The following is a 24167-nucleotide window of genomic DNA, read 5'->3' on the forward strand; positions in this document are numbered from 1 at the left end:
CAACCTTTCAAATTTTACAGATCAACTCCAGACAGAAATGATAATTTTGCATATTTAATTGATAACGTGTTCACAGGATATTTGTAGTGATTGAACCCAGACTGTGGTATAACTCAAATTACCTTCACGTCAAGTACATTCGATGTTGGGGGATGTGTCTTCTATGAAGATTTGTGCATTTGCAAGTAGATGATTTTCAGACCACTAACCACTCATTTAACTAAGTGTCATACGTTAACTCTTGTAAAAATTGTAGATTTCTACGACAAACAACATTTATCAGTACAATGTGTACATGCCACAATATTTCAGTAATATGTGGTATAAAATAGACCGATTTTGAACTTTGACCTTATCTTATTATGAGTTCAAAAATTAACATAAAGGAATATACATCATATCTACCTGTCTCAAAGCCATAAGATCTTTAATTTCTTTTTCATATGATTCTTGATCTTCACTGTAATGTTCTAAAATAAAATCCTGTAAGACAACAACAACAACAAGTTGGTAATTTTAGATTTAAGGTGAGCCACTGACAGTTTATCTGATCTGTTTATCTGATCTGTTTCCTGGAGGGGTGTTCCCATTTAAAGATGGGCAGGTGGGTTATGAAATATAATAATGAAAGAAAAAAAGTACAAACTATGAATTTAATAATCCTCTATATTTTAAGCCTAAAATGTACAATTTACAAATCGTAGAGGAAGTAGTTTCATTAATACTAATGGTGGTTTGCACATTGTACAACATTTTGGATACATTCAATTAATGTGCATGTACAATAAAATGTTTGATATATATAGTTCTTTTACATGTTTGTTGAAAATTATAACTTTGAACAGATTTTAGATAAAATGAATCCTGATAGCGAAAATATTTTTCCGTTCTTGAAGGGGGTGAATTTTCTTTTGCTCAACTTGTAATTAATTATTTGCGTACACCCTCCCCCTCCCCCTCCCCCAGTAGAGAGAATGTTAGTAATATTATGACAAGTGAAATTCTGGTAACATTTTTTACCAACACAAAAGGGTTGCACATTACAGTTTTCAACCAACATGACAAAATACAACCCAATTATCACAAGATTACAGATAAGTATGTTGAATTCCACAGACGGAAGCCATTTCTGTACAAGTAGATACTCTTACTGCTTGTAATGATAGCAGTGATATATGACACAAAGCTTCTAAGTGGTCTACATTTTTTTCAAATGAGTCATAATTCTGTTTTTGAGGTTTTTCAAGTCGCAACCAACACATACCTAATTAGAATCATTGGAAACGAAAGCGATATAATATTTGCGATATCCAAAATCAAAACTTGAATATTGTTTTCAGTTACTGAAAGATCTTACTGTCACTTGTCTTTCAGTATCTATGTATGTCTACATGTCTCTGTCTGCTTTCCAAATGACTTTATAATATTCGTTCAACCATTTTTTGATTTCTGCGCTGTCAGCCCTCTAGCTGTTTCCATTTTTCATTTCTCATCGAAGAAATTGAATACAAAAACAGCTGCACTATCTGACTAGATTTATAGCTTGGCAGCGTTTCACAAAAAGTTCATAAATATCTATCTTTCTCTTGCACGTTCTCTGCCTGCTCGCTTTCAACTCCTCTCTCCTTTCTAATTTGGACTCTTACCCCAATTCCCCCCCCCCTCCCCTTACTTGGGAAATACAATGTAGTTATTACATGTTGTCATCTTTTATCTCTTTTCTTTCTATTTTTATGGACATCACTTAAATCCACAATAATACAAACCTCAAGGAGTGACCTGCCCTTTCTTCCCACAATGCAATACTCACCTTGAATGGTATAGTAAAGTCTACATCTTTGGTTTCTTTGAGACCCAGCGGAATCATGGGTACACTCGACGTGAGGCTGTCAGTCTGGTAAGCTTCTACATCACTGTTCAACTCTTCCAGCTCCTCTTTCAACAATTGTAAATTTGAGTTGACAAAGCTAAGTTCTAAGGCTACCTGTTCCTTTAACTTTTTGTTGGATGCTGCCCTGTAAAACAAACACAAAAACAAAACATTTAGAATCACAAGAAAAGGGATGATCTTTTTTTGTGTGTGTGTGTGTGCAATTTTTGAGTGAATATGTATTCCATGCAAGCTTTTCATGATGGATGGATGATCAATTTTTGGGGGCATTTTTTGATAAGCTGTGAACTGAAAATGACCCTTTTCCCTCAGGCTCCCCTCACCCCCAGTAATTTATCTAACGTCAAGTTACACTGTGATGTAATGATGTCATCATTCCTGGATTATCAGTCTCCCCTAATTAGGGAAAGGGAGATTAGACTACAAACATGTACATAAATTTGTATATGCCCACAATGGCTGATCTGTCACTCAGTCCAACATCAAGTTTGAATTGTCATTGACTACCAAATTGAGTGAATACACACAGTATCAAAATGCTAGCACTGGATGTTACATAGCTTATCTGAGTATGACTGTCATTATAATTGCAAATCCCAATGTATGTGATTAAGCCCATACGAATAATATTAAAGTGGCACAATCTGAGTTTATCAGCTTTTTACTCAAGTGACAAAACTTACATAAAAAGTTTGATTAAATTTTAAGTATTCTGGTATAATGTTAATATGGAAGAATTCCTTCTATGACATTATAATTGTCTTCCTGACATTGTTAGAACGGTTGATTGCAGAGTGGGAAGTTCCTAGACATTTTTGAAATGTATAATAAATTATGTCATCGGATCATTTATAAGGTACATACCGGTATATGCTAATACCGGGTTTGAGTTCATTCAATTGCAAGTGGTGATGAAGCAATACTGTAATTAATATGCAGAAAAAATTATAACCCAAAATATATCAGCTTGTGCCCCTTTAATAACCAGAAGTGTGGTAAAAGTGTGGTATCAATCTTAGGGCTTTCATTATTTCAATGGGCTTCACACATATGCAATAACTTTCACAAATAAGACTTGCAAATTGCACACTGTATATCAAAACAGTCATATATTTGTTTTCAATTTATCAGGGCAAGTATGCCTTCTATTGACCTAACCATGCAGAACACGTCACATTTCTCATGTCTGACCATGTGTGTAGAAACAAACACATTTCTCTCTTGGTAGACACTCATTCAGTTCCTGAGTACCATCAACTGCCAGTGCTTGTAAAGCCACTGACTTGATAAATGGTCACAGCTTCATTCATACGTATACCCATGCATGATATAGAGTTCTATCAACTCTGAGTGGTGGTTTCATTTACCAAGACATGTACAATTGATGTGTTCAACATGTGTTTGAATTGTTAAGTATACGTATGTAATGTATGACTGAATTACCATGGAATGTTCTAGTTGAGCTAGGTTCAATGACTGGACACAGCTAACAGAGCTCCCCATACATGATGGCATAATATAGGAATGTACTATCCTCCATACTAGCAAGAATGAATTTCTACTCTATTAATTATTATACTGGTATCTGGGGGAAGGGTGCATGTATTCTTGTTGCCACAAGATGCACGCAATGGTATAACAACAGCTCGTAACACTTTAGCTGCAACTTGAACATTGTTTTGAAACTGTTTCATTAGATATAATACATGTATGATTTGTGTGAACAATATTGTGTCACTCGTAAATGTAAACTAAATGTATTTTTTGTACCTGTATATACATTCACATGTAATACTGATGTATGTACAAAATAACTCGCATCCAAAAATCAACTGTGATCCTAATTTCAAGCTGTTCCTGCACTCCTTATTATGGATAAAATTGATCTCTAATTAATAACGTACAATGTCTACATGTAATTATTGGTATTTTAATTAAACAATTTTCAGTGAATACATTTGTTTGTTGTCTGATCACAAATACTCCAGTTACAGATAGTGCACCTTTAAAAGATCAAAGATTATACTTTCGAATCAACAACATATTTGGATTCAGAAGTAAGTCTTGTAGTAAGACCTTGAATCTTCACTCCGAAGGGTGTTGAACAAAAGCCAAGGATGACAGTCTGTCTGGTGCACAGCTCAAACCCTCGACATTACCTTTGTCATTGTGTGATCTCAGTGACCACTTTTAAAATGAGTAGAATTGCCCAAGGGTCTAGCAGCTAGACTATTGAAGTCAGAAGTAGGCATCACAAAATTTAAGAATTTCGGGAATTCCACTTCAGAATTAAATTGTTAAACACAGGGCAGACCTTCCTCTGACACGCTATCAAATTTTATAACCCTTCTTCATTGTTGGTTATAAAAACTAGATACTCTGTGAAGTAGACCCATAAAGCTTCAAAAAACTTCACATCGAAGGAATTTCAATTTTACGGAGCACTTTTTGTCCATGAGAGCATACTTAAAGAAAATGTTCATGTACAAACACTGACCTTAATACACTTTCACAGGTTTAATTTTATTAACTTACTTTGGTTCTACTGCCATATTTGTTTTGACCTTTGACCTGAATACATTGTAGACACCAAAGTGTAGAGATTATTCTTCTAATATATTCATTCTTTACAAATCAATTTTGTTTAGAAGTGTGAGAAAGAATAGTTCTACAATCCACATCTAAAATAATTCTAAAATCACACACAGGCAAAAAACCTGCAAAAAACAAACAATTTTCAGCGTTGGAATTTGATAGTAAAGTGGTATATTTTTATAAGCTGACGTCATGCACCGTTGGTTTCTAAGCACACATGCAAAAAAAATTGTGAAAAACAACAATTTTCTACATTGGAATTTGGTGGGAAAGTGATATAAGCTGATGTCTTGCACCAATGGTTTCTAAACACACACACACACACGCACACACACAATTGCAAAAACAAAAAATTTCTATGTTGGGAAAGTGGTGTATAAAGCTGCCTTGCACGATTGGTCTCTAAGAATGCTGAATGACAGCTCAAACAATTTCAGAAATGACACCTCTCCTCAGATCTGTTAAATTGTTTCTACATATTTTCATGTCAGGAATTGTAGAATTTTACAATACACAAAATTTCTGACACTCTGACCACAATCATATTATCGAATGATCACTATTCACAACACCATAAAGGTATCCGGGATAGTCAAGTCATGACAAATTAAACTTGCATATTTCCTGGATACAATCCATGGTACATACAAAATGTTATACAGCAAGTTTGTCTCACCAATGTGACACATATTTGAATTTCTGCCATTATGAAGGTAAACTCAGCAAAGCACTTTGTTTCTTATCAACACAGACAGGCTAGTAATAGTACAGAATATCATTTTATTGGGTATTTGAGTAATTACAGCCATATGCTTAATTTGTTTATAGATTAAATTGTGTTATTATCTTCATAGCTGATGGGTGAAAATAGATAATACTCAGGGTCAGATAGCAAATCTTGTCTACTTATGCACTGGAGGGCAGGGTAGACAAGCCTTGTTCTCAGTGGAATGTTGAACAGATTTGATCAAATCTAATTGCAGTCAATTCTCTTGTCCCTACATGCACTTAGTTATCAGTTTGAACTAATGTGGAACCTTTATAAAAGCCACCTAAGGGAGATGGTTTCCAACAGATTCAAAGTAAATTGGTCCAAAGCCATTGCAAAAGCAAAATTGAATCAATTCAACCCTATCTACTGTCCAGTTTTCAGTGGGGACAGTAACCGGTTTTCAATGAACCAATATACCTGAATCAAAGGAGCAAGTGCTACTATCTACAACTTGATTTGAGCAAAAAATATGATGTGGATCTTTTGTATCTTCAAATCTTCAAACAGAACTATACTTAGATTAGAACTACCAATTTCTCTTTCCTTGGGGGTTGGGGGAGGGGGTTAAAAAGGTGGAAATTCACCAAAGTTTCCAAACGCTTTTTATTACTGTTTTTCTCTATTTCTCTTGTGACATGTGTACATAACTATGATATTTTTTGGGGGATAAATTTTAGTAGTAACACCTTTTTTTTATTTCGAGAGATTAAGCTCACATAAAATACATAACACGGTCTAAAATATGAAACCCTTAAAACATACTTCCAAGAAACACAAAGCACTACATTGATGTAGAAGGAAGTTACATGACAGTACAAATTGCATACTCTCTACTTACATACATGTAGTTACATGTGGCATACAACCTTTACATTTAAGAATTAGAAGTGACATTCTGTGAGCTGGTGGATCATACCACAGTCATGTGATAAAGAGAGTGAGTTAAGTGCTATTCATCGTACACAATAAGAATGCCTAGCTGTATTTAAGCAAAGGTATTTACATAGGAGAAAAGACCCACTTGTCAAAAGTTCATTCCCAATTGATTTGTTGTTTTGTGAATGAGTGCCTCCTTCCTACATCAGACGCGATACCTGAGGAGTTCATGTTCAAATTTCTCATGTACACATGTACATAGTTGATCAAAATCAGGATTGAAGTTGAACTTGAACAAATACACCAATACAATGACATCAATGTCTGTGCTCTGCAATTCAGCTCTGTTCGAAACAGGGCGTTATGAGGTACTGTTCTCATAAGTTTTTGACGTAAGACATGTTCTCATTTGTTGAGTTGGTTACTCAATGCGTGGGATCTGGATGTGCACTCCTATGGTATTGACATAGGAAGAAAGCACTACATACTCACAGAACAAAAACCAACAAATGACAACAGAGGTAAATAGAGAAATTGTGCTATATTCACTGGTAACTTATACATCAGATCTTAATCAGATTGGGCTAAGGCTAGTTAATTATGATGATACACCTTGTTCTTTATCCATAAATGTCACATCATCATTCCATTCTCCAAGGAACGACCATACCGCCCTTTCAAGTGAGAATGAACCAAATCTTTGTATAATGTGAAGTCACATGTACATGGAAGACCACAATAACGCACACACAGACAGCTATTATGCATGAACACAAATCAAGCAGAAGCCCAGCTTTGCAATTTTAACAATGAATAGACAGCTCGAAGGGTTTTGTTCAAAAACAGAAACTGTACAGACATGTTGACAATACTTTTCTTTTTTGGCGAAGTTATTTTAAGTATTCGGAAGGTATTGTTTGGTAACTAAGACCTTTTAGCAAGTCAACCACCTTGCATACATGTAGCACTCACAACAGACTGAAAGTTGTGTAATTTTTAGTACCTGTGTATGCAAGACAAAGATCAAAGCAGATGAGAATACTGTATTTCTGTAAACTTTCTTGTGCAATTCATTTATTGTAATTTGTACTATGTAATGACAGACACATGTACAGAAATTTTCCCCTAGATTTGGGACAATGTGGCTTTGCTGACAGGTTGGATTGTATGGTCACACAGAATAGACGAACAGGTTATTTGACCCCAGGGGTTATGCAGTCTGAGATGGCACCTGATGGGTCACATGACTTTATGTCCATATATGCTAACTGGAGAGTCAATGCTGAGATGTCATGCCTGCTGTACAAATATGTTAATATGTTGAAATGTACATTTACATGTAGGAGACCAATCAGGTGTGTTGTAACTAAAAGGACAAATTCAGGAGATCTGCAATCAGATGTATCCTTATTTAGGACAAATTGAGGACGCAAATCAGATGTATCCTAACAGTTAGGACACATCTGATTGGCCACCTGAATGTGTTCATTGTTTTAGTTACAAGTAAACTAAACAAAGAACACATTCAAGAGACCAATCAGATGTGTCATAATTAAAAGAACACATTCAGGAGGCCAATCACATATGTCGTAACTAAAAGAACACATTTGAGAGATCTGCAATCAACACTTATGCTACAGTATGACATTGGATGATTGAATGAAATGGGAAAGAGAACACAAATAAATAATTCTTTTTTTCATGTAACATACATGTATATCTCGTATCATATGTGTGAATGAAACAACATACACCTGTTTTCCATTCATAACAAATATATAATAGCCATAAATAGACAAGGCATGTAACATGATACAGAGTATGATTTCTGCTGGTAGTATCAATATGAATCTATTATATAATAAACAAACACTCCATACTATTAGTGCTGTCTGGTATTGCTAAATATGGCTGTCAATATGATCAATACATAACAAATCATAAAGCCAGAGTTACTTTGTGATTTCATTTCCACTAAAATTGACAAAAAGAAATGGTCAGGTGAGAAGCTGGAATGGGTACGCAGAGATGGGACCTGTAGGGCAGATGATTTTAGCCGGAGTGGGATTAGAATCATCTTTGCACTTTACTGGAGCACAGTCTATACCTTTGTGGTTGTTTGTAGCATAATGGTGAGGGGATTTTGAGTATCATAGCCTATCATGAATAGCATTTCCCCAATGTACCAGGCTTTCAGAACAACAGAACATCTTAAGTTTGACAACTGGGTTAGTTTTCAAGGGTTCTACAACCATACATGTAGTACATCAGCTGGAACCACATTTGATGTACATGTACAAAAATGTATGTATACCAGGTAGAGATGACCCTTCCTGCTGTGTACATGGATGATAGTTTTATCAGTACACATTCATATACTTTACATGTATTGCAACAACTACATTCCAACATGTCATGTCATCCATCAGTACATACCACTTCTCTCCCAGCAGTGTCACGGAAGAACTAACAGCTCTGACATGCGAGAATGTTTATCTACTGCTGTACTCAGCTACATGCATTCTAGTATTACTTAATCCATAGTGTAATACACCACAGACCAAAATAGCACTTGATTGCTTTACTTAATATATAGTGTGACATTAACAGACCAAAATAGTTACATTGATTGTTTTAGGCTTATTGGCAAGCTGTACTGAAACTACATTAAGGGCAATAAATCAATATTTAAATGATTGGCGCCACACTTTATTTCATTAAAGTCTGAAACGTTTAAATTATAAACTGTAAAACTCGCAATTTAAAGTGATTGCAGCATTTAAATCTTACTAAATTATGTGTACAGTTGAACTTGTAATTTGTGCTCTTTTACATGGACACACATAATTCGGTGTGCGAATTTTTCATTAAAATAATACCTGTATAGAAATTAGAAAGTGCCAACTTTAGTTCGCCATTGACATGTACACAGTCTAATTATTGGTATTTTAACAATTTTCAGTGCATATACTGTTAATCATCCGATTGAAAAACTACAGACTATAGTAATGCCCCACTTACAAACTAGTGCAGCTTTTAACAACCTACTGACCAATACAGGTAGACATTACAGTTTTAAAACATAAAAAATTCACCCTATTATTATGTCACACTCATTCAATTTAAACCATATGTGGGTCTTTATTTGTATGTTACTACAGACTTTAATAGTGTCAATTTACACAATTATTATTGTGACTGTTGACACAGCCTTGCTTAATATACTTGTAAAACATCAGCATCAATTAACAATTGGCTATCATACAGACATCAAATATTGACATAGCAAATTGAGATCATCCTAATGTGTACAATACTTGCAAATACTTGACTTGTGGGTTCCTACCAGTGTATCTTATCTCTAAAATGTTTATGTCCCTCATTTGAATTTGGATCTCCTAAAACACATTGATCAAATGGCAATGCACTTATTTTATCGCTAAGTAAGATACATGTACATGTACATGTACATGTAGGCATGACGTAGTACATGTTTCGTCTGGGAAGTTGTCTACTTTCAATTTTGAGTATTTAAATGCATTTATTTTTAAAAACATGTTTCGTTTCATTTTATTTTAGGCCAATGTATGCATACAGGTACATCTTATTACGGTGCTATTTCCGATCACATCATGCATGGGTATCGATGAGGTCATTCACAACTTTACATGTTGGTGGGCAGCAACAGTCTATAATTAGACAAAGTGGCAAATGAGTTTGCATATATTCTCCTGTACGTACAATTAATAAAGACTGAGTGAACACTTGTCTAGTCTTACTTGCAAGTGGTGTACAGGACGCGATTCTGACAACATCTCTTTCCTTCTGACATGAAGAAGGAAAGAGGTGCTGTCAGAATCAAGTCCCAACTTACTTCGTCAACAAGCAGGACTGGCATTTGGCATATCTTGCCAGACACTTTTTCAGACTTTGGTGGCAAGTTATGTGATTATGGCATGCTAAGTTTTGACAAGCTGAGACAGGCAGAGTGGAGGTGTAAATCATAAAGATACCGTTTAGGAAGTAAACTCTTAAAATTAATATGGGTGGCAGAGGTGTCTTGGCCAGTTGATGATTGGTATGTAATCACTCTGTAATGAGGACAGTGTAAACATTGGAAGCCTCACCCTAACCCCATACCCATATGTACACACGAAAGAACCTAGTACATGTACACAAACATATTACAGTTTTTCAAATAGTCTATTGCGTCTACCTGTGGTATGCAATAAACTCTAACCCTATCTCACTCAAAGAGAAAACATGAACTGAAAGTTCTTCATGAAAATGTACATGACGATGTAATAGTAAACCCTCAAATGTTAGAATGATGTAAACAATGTACAAGCTGTATCATGAGCTGACAAATATACCATATGTGGACATTACCTAACTGCTCACAATAACCACTGAACTTTAATCATTGGTCAGAATTCTGTGATTGATTAAAAAAGACATGACATTAATGACTGTGTGGATGGCTTTGGTTGAATTTGAAATTTTATATCAGGACCTCATTGAGCTAGACATATAAAGAGACCTTGAGATTTGATGCCTCAGATAGCACTAAGACTACATGTAGATCATTGACAACATGTCACAATACATGTATGTTTTATTTCCATTCTGTCACAAATCATAAATTACAATTTGACATATCAAAAATGAATAATGCAAGATAACAAAATAGAAAAGAATGCCATTATCTGCCGAGTACAATTTTGATATATCATTATTGTACTATTTAATCTCATCCCGGGGATAAAATTAGTGGATGTGTTATGTAACAACACAATGAGCACCAACTATAATTACAATAGATTTTAACAATTTTACCACACTGACCATTTATCCATCGAGTCCCAACAATATTTAATGTCTATTGTTATGCAAATTCAAATATTGGGGCACTATGTTTGTGAATAGAAAATGATCACACAACATTGAGCGTTTTATTTTTAGCCGAGTCGACTAGACAGAGAACACAAAAAGAGGAATTATAAAACAGAACAGTGTGAACTAGAGGACACTCAGTAGTGAGCAAACTCTCCAAACAAAAACCAAAGAAGGGTGCCATCAAGAGTTGGTGCTCTTATGGCACTGTCATGGCTTCACTAAAATTCAGATTTGGAATGGGAACGAATTGTATTCTTTCTGCAGTTTCATTTACTCAGGTATATTGCAAATTGATTGAGCATCTGGGTGTCAATAAATCCATCCATAATTTAGTTTAAGATATCCAGCTACCAAACAAACAAACAAAAACTTATAACCTCCATCCAATATTGCATTGTTGGATTAGTATTTGTTTTTCTTGTTCTTTCTCTGCTTATGGATCCTGGATCCACAGCCAAGTGTGTTGTTGATGACTGTAAAGTAAAGTCTATAGGAATGCACAAAATATTACTACACCATCAGGCTTTGATAATAAAAATTATGGGATATTTGCAGTGACTACAGAAGCAGTGTTTTTGTTAAGGGCAAGAAACGGGTAAAATGTACTGGGGTTCTGCAGTAATTTTACCAGGGTTCCCAAACAAAATTATGGTACATGTACATTCTGCAACGTTTACCCTTTCCCCTTTCTGTTACCGGGGTTACCCAAATTTTAGCAAAAACACTGAGAAGTATAAACTTGAATTTTGCATCAAAGTGGACTTTTTCAAGGAAATATGAATTATAGGATATATCAATCACTCACGTAATGATGAATATATATCGAATATTTTTATCAGGTTTATCATGCTACAGAGGTTTTCAGACCTTGGCAAAAACACTTTCTGATAAATTAAATTGAAAGCAATTATCAAGGCAGAAATGGGTCATAAATCATTTGGAACAATAAAATGTTACATATAAATTATCGGCTTAATCACCCATAAACTGTGGTGTCCTACATTAAGAAATGTACTGTTTGTTGCAGAGTAAACCATCATTACCTACACATGTTACCTTATATATGTCAATAAAGTCATAAACACACACAAAAGTTGTAAAAATTTATCATTTTTGTTCAGGCAAAAATACAAAGTTCCTCATTAATTTTGTTTACAACACAGAGCATAGTCATAATCATAATACATGGCATGAACAGTTCACAGAATTGCATTTTACTAGTAATGTTTCGTTAATAAATACACCTTTTATATTATTACATCTATTTCTATATATACATTCTATTTCTGTTGCAACATCATATATAAATATTGTATGTTGAGTCAACATTATATATTTGGACATCTCTATCACACATGGCATACCATACCAGGATAATTTTACAATTTTTCTAAATAACCTTGACATTTAGATGACAGTCCCTGAGTCAACACTTGATTACAGTTGGAGGGTTTGGCTATTTAGGTTTGGGAAACAGGTAAAAGAAGGATGGAAATCTAATAAAACATGCATAGGTTTTCACATTTTGTGTACCTAGGTGTTTTGTTTAGGCTTAGGAACAGACACAGCCCCAGGGTTGTTGATGGCTGAGTGTTAGCTCATACGCCTCTCGCCATTACACCGGGTTTGAACTAGCCTACAGTAGGCAGGGTTTGATGAAACATTTCCAAGACGTGTGAAGGGTGATGCTTACTTCGACCTAGACTGTAAGATATCAGGTCGTGTTATTCAGCCTTGTCAGGCTTCTAAACCATGTACATGTAGCTGAAAGTGTTGCAATAGTGTTGTATGAGACTAAATTTGACTCAACTGAACAAAGCAGGCTTTTAACCTAGTACTCTCGTTTCTTCTTGCCCACTAGGGCACTACACAAGTGGCAAACACATTTCAATTTCCGAATTTGATTTGGATTATATCATTATGATTAAAGTCACCATATGGATTAGGATTGGGTATTTATTTTGGATTTTTAATTTATACAATTTTATCATGGCCTCCTACCTGAAAAATCAAGATGAAATAACACTGACCAAGTCTGCGCTTGAAATTCAATGTGTTGCAAAGTGCTAAAAAAATGTGTCAATAGTTTGTTATTGTACATGTATGGACAATAACAAACATTTTACACATTTACTATGCTTCTGCAATTTATTGAGCTACAAACAAGGACTTCGCATATGTTGTTTCACATTGATTTTCAAGTACATGTAGGAAGTCATGATAAAATTGTTTTTTAAATTAAAAAATTAAAAATAAATACCCAATCCTCATCCAAAATAAATACCCAATCCTCATCCATATGGCCACTTTAAAATAGAGGAATTCTGGTAAAACAGGCAACGTTTCCTAACCTATTTTAATAAAATACATTCTTGCTGAGTGTAATATTATTCACTTAAAACTGTATTGAGGTAATGTTTAATCAAGTGGCGGGGCAAAGACGTCTCATTAGCTCTGTTAGAGCTATTATGTCACGTCCTTCACTATTGTAATTTGAGTGTCTGTAAAGTGTACAGTTTAATTTATTGTTCATACATTAGTGAAAATAAAGCAATGCAATATAATACAATGAGTTTTTATAGTGAATCTTGGTAAAGTAACATTTTGTACCTGCCATGCTAACAGTTTGATTAGATTTATTCTACTGTATGGCATATCTACACAAATACATGTATACAGGTGACTCAATATTATACTGATTACTGTTCAGGGTGTACAATATTATGAGTAACTTAAGTCACTATCTCGAACAAGACAGTTTCAAAAAAATTCCAATCCCCCCCCCCCCCCCCCCATTTTTTAAAAACATTTCATGAATAATCCAAGGGCCTCCATCTGTAACAGTACGCATATTGTCTTTATATACAAAATTACACTACAATATTTGATGTGATTTAAATTTTAAGTCTACGGATCAGCTGAAACTATTATCAGATTTGATATGTGGTACAAGGTCTTCATCTGTATGCATGTTGTCTGTATACCACGAAGGTTTCACTACATAAATACAGTTGCCAAACAACACAGCTGAGTTTATTATTGAATGGGTTGATGAACCTTTCAAAGAATACATGTAGAATGTGTCTATTGACAAGCAGAGACTACACCCAAGTATGTCAACATAGTAGATATGATATGTCTGCAGTGACCTTACTTATCTAGCAACGAGGTCACTGTACAATGGAAGGGGGGGGGGGGGAGGTGTTCTATGCAATCGTTGTACATTTACGAATACTAATACAGTGATATTGTTTAACAATATTTTCTGAAATATCAGTTGATGTTTTTTGCAAAAAAGCTTGCACACATTTCTATACCTTGTATCTTAATGTTGGTGATGAACCATAGTTTCAAAGGGGAGGAAAGTGTGTATGTGTGGTGGTGGGGGGTGGGGGTGGGGGTGGGGGGTGGGGAGAAACAGGTGAAATACCTTAGAACTCTGTTAGATTTTACAAACATTTTATTTACCATCCTCACAAAAACATTGAATACTACATGCACAACACACACTTTCGATATAATTTCAATAGTAAAATTAATTATTAACTATTTTCTCTTCAACTTCAAGCAAAACATACTGGAATACTGGATATATATATGTTATACAGGATATATATACATGTAATATATATATAATATATTTTATAATATATATGATATACATACAATATCAATATTATTATTTATATCATCAAACCTTATTTATCTATGTGGTATTTGATATTTTCAAATAACATTTTTTCAAATCTATTTTCACTTTCAAGCCTGCATACATGTCACAATTTCTACATATATTTTACATACATATAATGTATATCATTGTTTTTACGCAACATTTTTTCGATATTGTTTTTTCATCACTTTCAAAATCACTTAAAAAGATCTTACAACATTTCAAGCACACAGGTACTGTTTTATGTCATGTTTTGGCAAAAGTTTGATCAAACCCTATTTTTCAATAACACCAAGTTGTACTGTAACACTATGTGCTACATGTCAATCCCATCTCACCAAATAAATGACACCACCTTGTACTGTAACACTGTGTGCTACATGTCAATCCCATCTCACCAAATAAATGACACCACCTTGTACTGTCACACTACATGTACATGTCAATCCCATATCACCAAATAGATGACATCAACTCATACTGTCACACTGTGTGTTACATGTCAATCCCATATCACTAAATATGTGTCGGGTATGAACAGAGCTAGTCACAGGACTACAAATTCTTTAGATAAAGGGTGATGTTTTGATATACCTTTTAGATTGAATGATAATTGTGACATGAAAAATCTCCATTCGTTGTAAGTTTAGCAAATAATGATATACCACAGTTGGATGTTTCACATACAGACCATATTGACATTTAAAATAATGACACATGGAACATACATGTACATGTATGATGTCACTGCATCATTGCATGTCCATATCAAACCAAGCCATCCAGTGAGTACTTGCAATTCCTCCCCCCCCCCCAATTTTTTTATAACAGTGAATATCTACATACAATGTATACCAAAAAATATTTCAAACTACTAAACCCTAGACAACCTATCATACCTATCAAATACCAAGATATTGGCCAGACAGTTTTTTTGACTTTTAAGTCGTTTATTAAACATACACACAGATACATGTACACAAACGAACAGCTGCCTTCTACACGCCTATATTTTAAATACACACCCACAAAACAAAGTGTGACATGTACACACACACATTTCCCCATACTACTACAGAAGATCCCCCCTAAAAAAAAAATTAAAGGGTTGTGAATTTGTAGTGGCTGAAATCTGAAAGTATCCTATTGCTCAATAACTTAATTATCTTTCAAATACGACTCCAATCTGATTAAAATCTGATGTGGTAAAAGTGGCTAAATGCCTTTATTTACCTCTATTTCCACCGTTTTGTGTCGTTTGTTTTGTTCCAAGTGATCGCCACCTTCCCACATCTGAACCTGTGTAATAGACAATCACGTTCGAACAAAACAAATGACAATGGAAATAGAGGTAAATAAAAGGCATCTAGCAGCTTTCACCACATCAGATTTTAATCAGATTGATATGACTCTAAAAGGTAGCTGTTTTAATTCTGAAATCTTGCATCTGTATCAAATACAACATCAGTTTACATGATCAACGCCATCTGATATATATATAGACATGTTATACTACATGTACTAAATATCAAAATACCCATTTAAAAGCAAATTTTCATCTCAACACACCCAAGGCAGGACTTCATTCATCAAAGTTTCACATTCTAAATTATTAACCAAACAGAATTGATGAAAGCGATACTGAATGATGAGAAATCAATGCTAGGGGGCTAGTACATGTACTAGGATAACTGATCTTGTAGAAACATTGAATGCACACTAACACGTCAGATATGCCAGTCAAATCTGTCCTTCTGATCTCATATGACAAGCAACTTTTGTGTGATATTCATTTTCGATTATTTATCAAAAATAGTCTCAAGACAAAAAACCATAGATTGTACTTCAGGTTTAGTTGCCTTTTACCTCTGGCAATGTTTCCTTTTACATTATGATTTTGATATTACTGTGATGATTAGAATCCATCATTACAGAATGTTGTTCACCTTTCCCATTTCCATCACAAAATCATCTAAATCACACAAAACAATTTGAGTCTACATCAACGCTCAAATATAACTTAAGAACCAATTATATAGTTTACCTGTACGTTTGTAGGCATGTTTATTGACACTTGCAAATGATTTATCATGAAATTTTGAAATCACACTTCTTATGAAAACCACCACAGAGAAATTAATAAAATAAAATTTTATAATTCAATAAAATTGTGGTGCATTGTGTTGTATCAACATAGTTAAAATATAATTTGTCACAACAATATTTCATTATACATATCTGCTCAGTATCTGTAAACGTGGCTTGTGAGTTGGTTAAAATTCAATCTACCCAAATTACCACAATGGCAGTACTCATCAAAATTTGTGCAAATGTACAGAAACCATATATTAGAATTAATTTTGTCATTTAAATCTTTCTCAGTTACCAGGCATCTAACACCTTGGTAAACATAAATACTGATTACTGGTATTTTATTAATTTCTAAGGTTTTCTCCCTCGTATTTTTCATGAGAAATGTGATTTCTAAATTTCATGCATATCATTTGCAAGTGTCAATTGTCATAGCTACATGTACATATACAACAGAATTGCTTTTTCAACTGAAAAATCCTTCAACAGTTTTACACCTGCAGCAGATTTCTTCAAAGCACCAACGCATACATAATCCTTCATGAATAAACTTTCCCCTTGACTAATTCCCTCATTCATGTGTAGATGGCCTCCTCTTTTTTTGGACAGTGAAATTGAAACAGATAATCTACAGTAATGCTTTTTCATTTACATGTATCCCTTCCTATATGCAATACTACACTTCTCTTTGTACAATTCATCCCTGAAACTAACGAAAGTGAAATGAGCATTACATAAAATGACATCAACTGAGATTCCCAACTGATGACTGTGTAATCCGGATGTATTGTACACTTTTTTTTGCAGACATCTGCCTCCGGAAATACCAAACAATTCAAAGGTCATTTATTCTTTTAATATGTACATTCTGAAAAAACCAATGTTGTCCTACCTATAACAGGAAACTGACTCACCTAATAATATACACCATGTTCCTTTTTTCGTCTATCATTTCAGGATTTCCATGAAACATTTGACCAGCATTGTACTGAGTGATAGTGCCAGTGTTATATTTAAGGGCGGTAAGTAGGTAAAATCTACCGGGGTTCCCAAACCTTAGCAAAAACACTGGATAGTGCTAAATGTCTAGCAGAAAGAAACATGGGTGTGCAGCTAGTTTCCAGATCACACATATTGTTCACACATTAAAAACTTGCAATTTTTCCAATCAGTATACCGGTACATGAATAACGTTTATCATGACTTGTTGGACCAAAGCAAAGAAATAATTTTTTTTTGTTCCAATCAAAATATTTTGTTTTGTAATGTAAATTTCAAGCGACATATTAGGACAACTTTTTTGGGGTGATTAAAGGTATAGTTTGCACTGAGAATAACTCCAGTCACATGGAAGACTGACAGTCTTTTTTGTTGACACTATGAACAATGTTTTGAAGAGGAAAGTAGCGGTATATAATAAATTTAATACTACATGAATCTGTAGAAAACACATGAAAGAAGCTTTTACCAGGATATATGCTATCATTGTGAACATTGTCAATTTTTATGGGTAATTTTTATGGCATATTAAAATGTACCTGTAGCATCTTCGCATATTTTAAACATGACGTCATTACAATGTAGCTATTGGTAGAATTCAAACCTGGTATTCCGGCATAGCAAATAATTTAATGACATAATTTAACACATGTACATACTAAAATGTCCAGGCAAGCCTTTTTATGGCGTTAACTGTGCTAACTAAGCCAGAGGACAATGTTTAAATTTGATGCTATAGAATGCATGCATTAAATTAATATTATATAGTGGAATAGTTCAATCAAGGTTTTATGTTAGTATTTTCACCAGGATGTGGGACGAACATATGATGTCACACAAATTCAATAAACGAACTTTGTTTATTTAGGGGGAGGGATTCTGGTGTCAATGCGATTGCTAAACTTGATTTTCACAATACTTTCGAAAAACTTTTGTTCTGTATTTACATGTACTAGTGAGATGTTGATAAGAATGTGATATACAACGTATGTATACAGTGCTGGGTTTCCGACCCATTAGTATTTTAATTAATTAGACTTTGGAGTGAAAACTAGGAAAACACGGATAGTTAAAAAGAAATGAATTATTTATCAATATATTATTTGTAATTCTAAATTCTTCAACAACACTGATTGGAGTTGTGTGATTTAAAGTATATGTGAATGTGACATCCCCCTTATCAAGTGAGAGTTGCATCTACTTGCAGAAGTTGGTTGTATATGTAAACACAGTTTTAATAATATTCTTGTACCTACATGTATAGTTGTAAAGATTACACAAACACTACAAAGACATTCCAAGTCTGAACATACAACAATACTGCTCACTCATCAAATAGCTACTAATGATGATCTTGAGAGAGAGCCTTTGTTCACCTGTAAACATGGTAAAGAACCACTCCCATTACTTGTCAAGACATTTTCTATCTGTGGTCATCCTTTGGTGCAAAGGCACTCAGTAAGGTCAAGGTCACAGTGAGGACACTGTTCTAATCAATCACTCTCACTTGAGACTTGATTTTAATCTGACTAATCCAATGTTATATACATGGAGATTAGGATTATAGAGTTCCTGTCATGTATAATTTAATTTTATTGGTATTATAAAATCAGGCTGTGTGTGTAAGTAATCCACTTGTTCATTTTTTTTTCAGTAAATATATTCTGAAATCATCTTGCAGGTAACAATTTTGAATACTTTTTACATTGTATGAATTTACTGGAAAATATATTGTCGAAATCTTTTTTCAATAACTTAGCTAGCACTAGTCATAGTAGCTTTCGTTTTTCATTAATGAAATTTGAGTACTATTAATATATAATGAAAAGTAACTTTTCTACCAAATACCCTACATTTGTAAATGTATACATCATGTTTCATTTGTGTGACAGTAAAAACATTTGGCTAAATAGATGACTGTTTAATAGTTCTAAATGATCTATAAATCCACTGGAAATAAAATTTAGAATTCTGTTTTTTTAGGATGAGAACTGTGCAATTTTTCAAAGGTACAAAATCTAACTGTTAAATATATTCCTTTTGTCATGATGTTTCAAGTGAAATGTTTTGTACAACTACAAGGGTCTGTCTGTGTAATACAAGAATACATCAGATATATTCTACAGATTTTATTTGACGGCCTCCCGTGGATTCAATGGATGTTATCATAAGACTCTAATTTCAGGAGAGCGGAAATTTAAGTTGCTACCTGACACTTCTGTGTGATATATTTGTTATTAGGTTTACCGCAAGGTTAAGATGTCAATATATTGGAATTCTTTCTCTACTTTAGGCACCTATTGCTGTGGTCAAGAAACTCTACATGTGGGTCTGTTTTCTACAATCTCTCTTTGAGACTCTTCGCTGTATAGTGAAATGGCTTTCTTTCGCACGATATTCCATTCTTGCCACAACAGTGATAATTTAATGCTATTGGAGCATTGATGTATCGTGTTCTCATGTGACTTACTTAAAACCCTTTTCAGGTGAAGTCCATGTAAAAGACAGTGGCCTTGGCAAGATTAAGTTTTTGAAGACTGGAGGTTGAGTTTTCTTGTAAACTGAATGAAGTAACGAATCACTACCACTTGTCACTAATCACCCTTTCCCCAGGAGCAGATTTAGCTAGATTTTCACTCGAATAAAATTGTCTGTTTGACTATACATGGAGAGAGAGAGATCATAGAAAATGAGTCTACACTATTGTTGTTTCTAGACAGTGTAACTAATAATGTATGATTGATTGATAGTGGTAGAACTTTAGGTGGTAATCTTTGAACCTTTTAAAAGTTTGTATTCATTTGTATTCTGCATTTCATGGCCTAAAGTGACCATGTTGAACAATACTCTCTGCTGTGAAAAAACATATGTTTACTCATGGCATGGCATATAAATAAAAATTCCAGAAATTGGATAAGAAATGTGTATACTGGAACAGTGAAGTGATGGCTGCCTAGAAGCCATACAGTTGAATAGCATATTTCTAAATTATACACTACAGTGCACTACCAGCCTGGAGACTTCACTACTCTGATTTCATAACACAAAGTGAAAACACAGCATGTTATTTTAGCTACTGAGATTGTACAGTAAACAGTTTTATCATTTATCAGTACCTTATGATTATAATACATACAGAAGATAGAGGTGTCCTAAACAGTCAGAGAGACATTATGGAACGAGACAGTAGTTTTACACAAACAGTTCCTAACAAAGGTCATTCTCTAGCCATCTGTGTATTGTGTTATCTGTGGGATATATGATCCCCATGACCTGTTTGTACCAGGTCCTATCCAATTCCCTTCACAATACATACAAGCATACCATGAAATGTTTCTTTGATGGCCTACATGATAAAAGTTCTAGTGCAGGACACTTGTGAAAGAACTAGTCCTTGAATATTTGAGGACATTAGGCAAAGTTTACCTAAGTTCACCTATACGGTTTTCGCTGGTGTTCCCATAAAAAGTTATGGAGCATACAGCCAACACATTTACCTTTCTGTTGCCAGGTTTCTAAAACATTGGCGAAAAAATTGTGATCATGAAAATGCTGCTCTCTTCATGAAATCAAACACACAACATACTGTTTGTTTTTCAGATCTGTCACATGGAAAAAACCCAGATATACTAGTAGTGCATACACACCATTTTGCTGTGTTCACAATCTCCTACTTTCCTATGCAAAGTGCCAGTAAACATTCTGGTTTTTCATTAAGATGGCCTATGTTATTTGATATAGACTTTGGACAACATACATGCCACAGGCAGTAGTGCAGTGACCCATATAATAGGGTCTCTGATATCTACAGACTACATGGTATATATGGGACTGAAGCCTTCACAGGGCAGTACCATAATGACTGAGAACATTGATCAATCAACCATAGATCCACACTATATCATTCACAATTTGGCCTTTTCTATGTCCATTACTGAAAACACATACCTCACATTTTTTGATTAAAACTTGTATAAACATCTTACAAATAATTTTTTTTTTTAAATGGGGGGGGGGGGGGGGGGGGGCAAAAAAATTTCAATTTGTGGCTTGAAGTCAGTGTCCAAAGTATTCTGAAATTTTAAACTAAAAATTAAATATTAATAGAAAGTTTCTCTCTTAGGTTCAATTATATTAAATGTCCCTTCTCATTTCTGTTAGCAATTGTGAATTTGTTGAATTTAATAAAAGCTTACACAGGCTTTAAAAATGTTTTTAAATGATGGTGATATCAATCATGGTTGTAATATGTAACAGAAAGTCTTCCATAATATGCACAGGTATTTTATCATCATGTTTCTGCCTTAATATTGAAGCCATAAAATCATCACACATACTTGTGCAACATAGTAGTTAGTGCCAAGTTTGGGTGTTCTAAATAGACTGACCTTTGCTGAAAGATTTGACATTGACAACACTATAGAAAAACAAAAGTTCACATCACAGAGGTTTCTGTGAAAGAGTTTTGACAACACCCCTTGGGGCGTGAACATGAATATATACACAAGATATGTCTTTTGACAAAATATTTTAAAAAATTGTGTTTCCGATAACCTGATCGACTCTCGTTTAAGCCGCTAACTGTAAATATTTCAAGATAATTCTTTGTACTCTTGACCTCTATGCATGTCTCTTTTTCCCCCCAGTGCCACCAGTACATATTTCTTCAAACTATCACAGAAGTATTCTGATCAACATTTCATTTGAGTGGTTTTGGGTCGAAGCAAAAGTTTAAAAAAAAAAAAATTAAAAAGATAAAATAAAATGAAATAAAATCCCGACCTACCTACCTTAATTTCTGAGACCATGTTATCAGAAACACATAATTATTTTTTTTATTTGCTTTATCATGATCTTTTTACATGTAGAGAGACTTTAATGGATTTTATAGTTCATAAAAATTCAAATTTCAAGTCTTTTGGTCTAAACTGATCTGTGCTGCCCTCCAAAATTTCCCACGCTTCATAACTTATTACTAATATCGTGAAGTGTGCCAGTACATGAAATACAATACAATTTATACATACATGATACTGATATAAAAGTTTGTGGTATATTCATAGGCAATAGTATCATCTGACAGAGTGGGTTTTTTGTCATGTGATACTACTGTTATTTTTGTAAGCAAGTGTAATTAATATTAAATATTCTACCCTCACAAACCACCTGCAAAGATTGTTATAACTTATATATTATACTAGTAGTATATAAGCTTGGGATAGAAGATTCAATCATATCCACACATTGGACTAATCGAAAAACGCCCTGTAAAACAATCAATTCCATTTGGGAAATTAATTGTATGAGAAAGTGACGTTCGTGACTCAGTATAAATCGATACACTCACGATTTTTTCTTTATTATTAAAACGAACACACCCAATAACTGAAATGGCACAGAGCTAGAGACCTTGTCACTTGCCGGAAGGTCTTTCGATAACAAAAGGTGTACGGGATGGACGGAATAATGGGGACAGGTACTAGGTACGCCGGTATGTGAACTTTATGTATCTGACGTACGTATGTGTAGTCGCACACACGTACTGATAAGGGGAATGTCCTCAACCGAGAAACCTCAAAAAAGTGACTCACTTGAAAAGGTTTTCAGCACCAGCTCTCATTCGCATCTCCTTATTTATTTGGTAGTTGAGTTTCTGTCTTCTATTTTGCATTTTGCCGCGTACTGTTTGTGCAAGTGGGTCCGATCCCTGTTATAAAACAAACACAAAATATATACGTGAAGGCACACACATCGCATTTGTTTCCAGCACTGTGTTTATACTGCGACGTCTGCAAACAACTGTTAACAATAGCTCAGTGAAAGTGGAGCCGTTACTTACTAATCATTCTCGTAATTTACAAAAAAAAAATTGAACCCACATAAAACTTAGGCACAGTCAAAAGTCCGACCGTGCAAATGAATGGTTGTGTTTGGCAACGCACTAAAAACCGTCGGTCTTTACACACAATGTGGCATAATATTGACGAGATAAATGTCGACTTTTTATCGCGCAATGGGAAACGCATTCGGTCGTAACGAATGTTGACGATTTTCAAACTCACCTTTCTGAGTGATCCTCCTTTGCTTTTGGTATCGACGCCGTTCGCAATCACCTCCGTCATAGTTTCATGTTATAACAAACACCTCCCCTTATATAACCAAGCGAAGGAAACCTATCAAATCGTCTGTGCTGATGTGTTACCTGGTTCAAAGTTTTTACTCCACTGTATGTGTGTCAACAAATCCTGCGCGCTGCGCTGATACGAAAACGCCCTGAGACTAATCTTGTGACGTCAGCATAGCGGGGTCACCGTCAACCTCGTACAAGAGAGATTTCTTATTACGAATGTTATCATTATACTTCTAATTTAAAT

General features: G+C 34.4%; 1 protein-coding gene across 1 annotated transcript in view; it reads right to left on the minus strand.

The window, feature by feature from the left end:
- LOC144437114 (rhophilin-2-like) overlaps positions 1-24078 on the minus strand; it is a 36449-nt gene extending 12371 nt beyond the window's left edge. The window contains exons 1-4 of the mRNA XM_078125968.1: positions 23856-24078; positions 23385-23500; positions 1811-2015; positions 406-483 (exon numbers count right to left, since the gene is read on the minus strand). Coding sequence (XP_077982094.1) covers positions 406-483; positions 1811-2015; positions 23385-23500; positions 23856-23915 — 459 coding nt within the window. The 5' untranslated portion in view covers positions 23916-24078. The remainder of the gene's footprint in view (positions 1-405; positions 484-1810; positions 2016-23384; positions 23501-23855) is intronic.
- Between the last annotated feature and the right edge of the window lie 89 nt (positions 24079-24167).

The sequence above is a fragment of the Glandiceps talaboti genome, chromosome 7 (assembly GCF_964340395.1).
Source record: "Glandiceps talaboti chromosome 7, keGlaTala1.1, whole genome shotgun sequence".
Taxonomy (NCBI): Eukaryota; Metazoa; Hemichordata; class Enteropneusta; family Spengelidae; genus Glandiceps; species Glandiceps talaboti.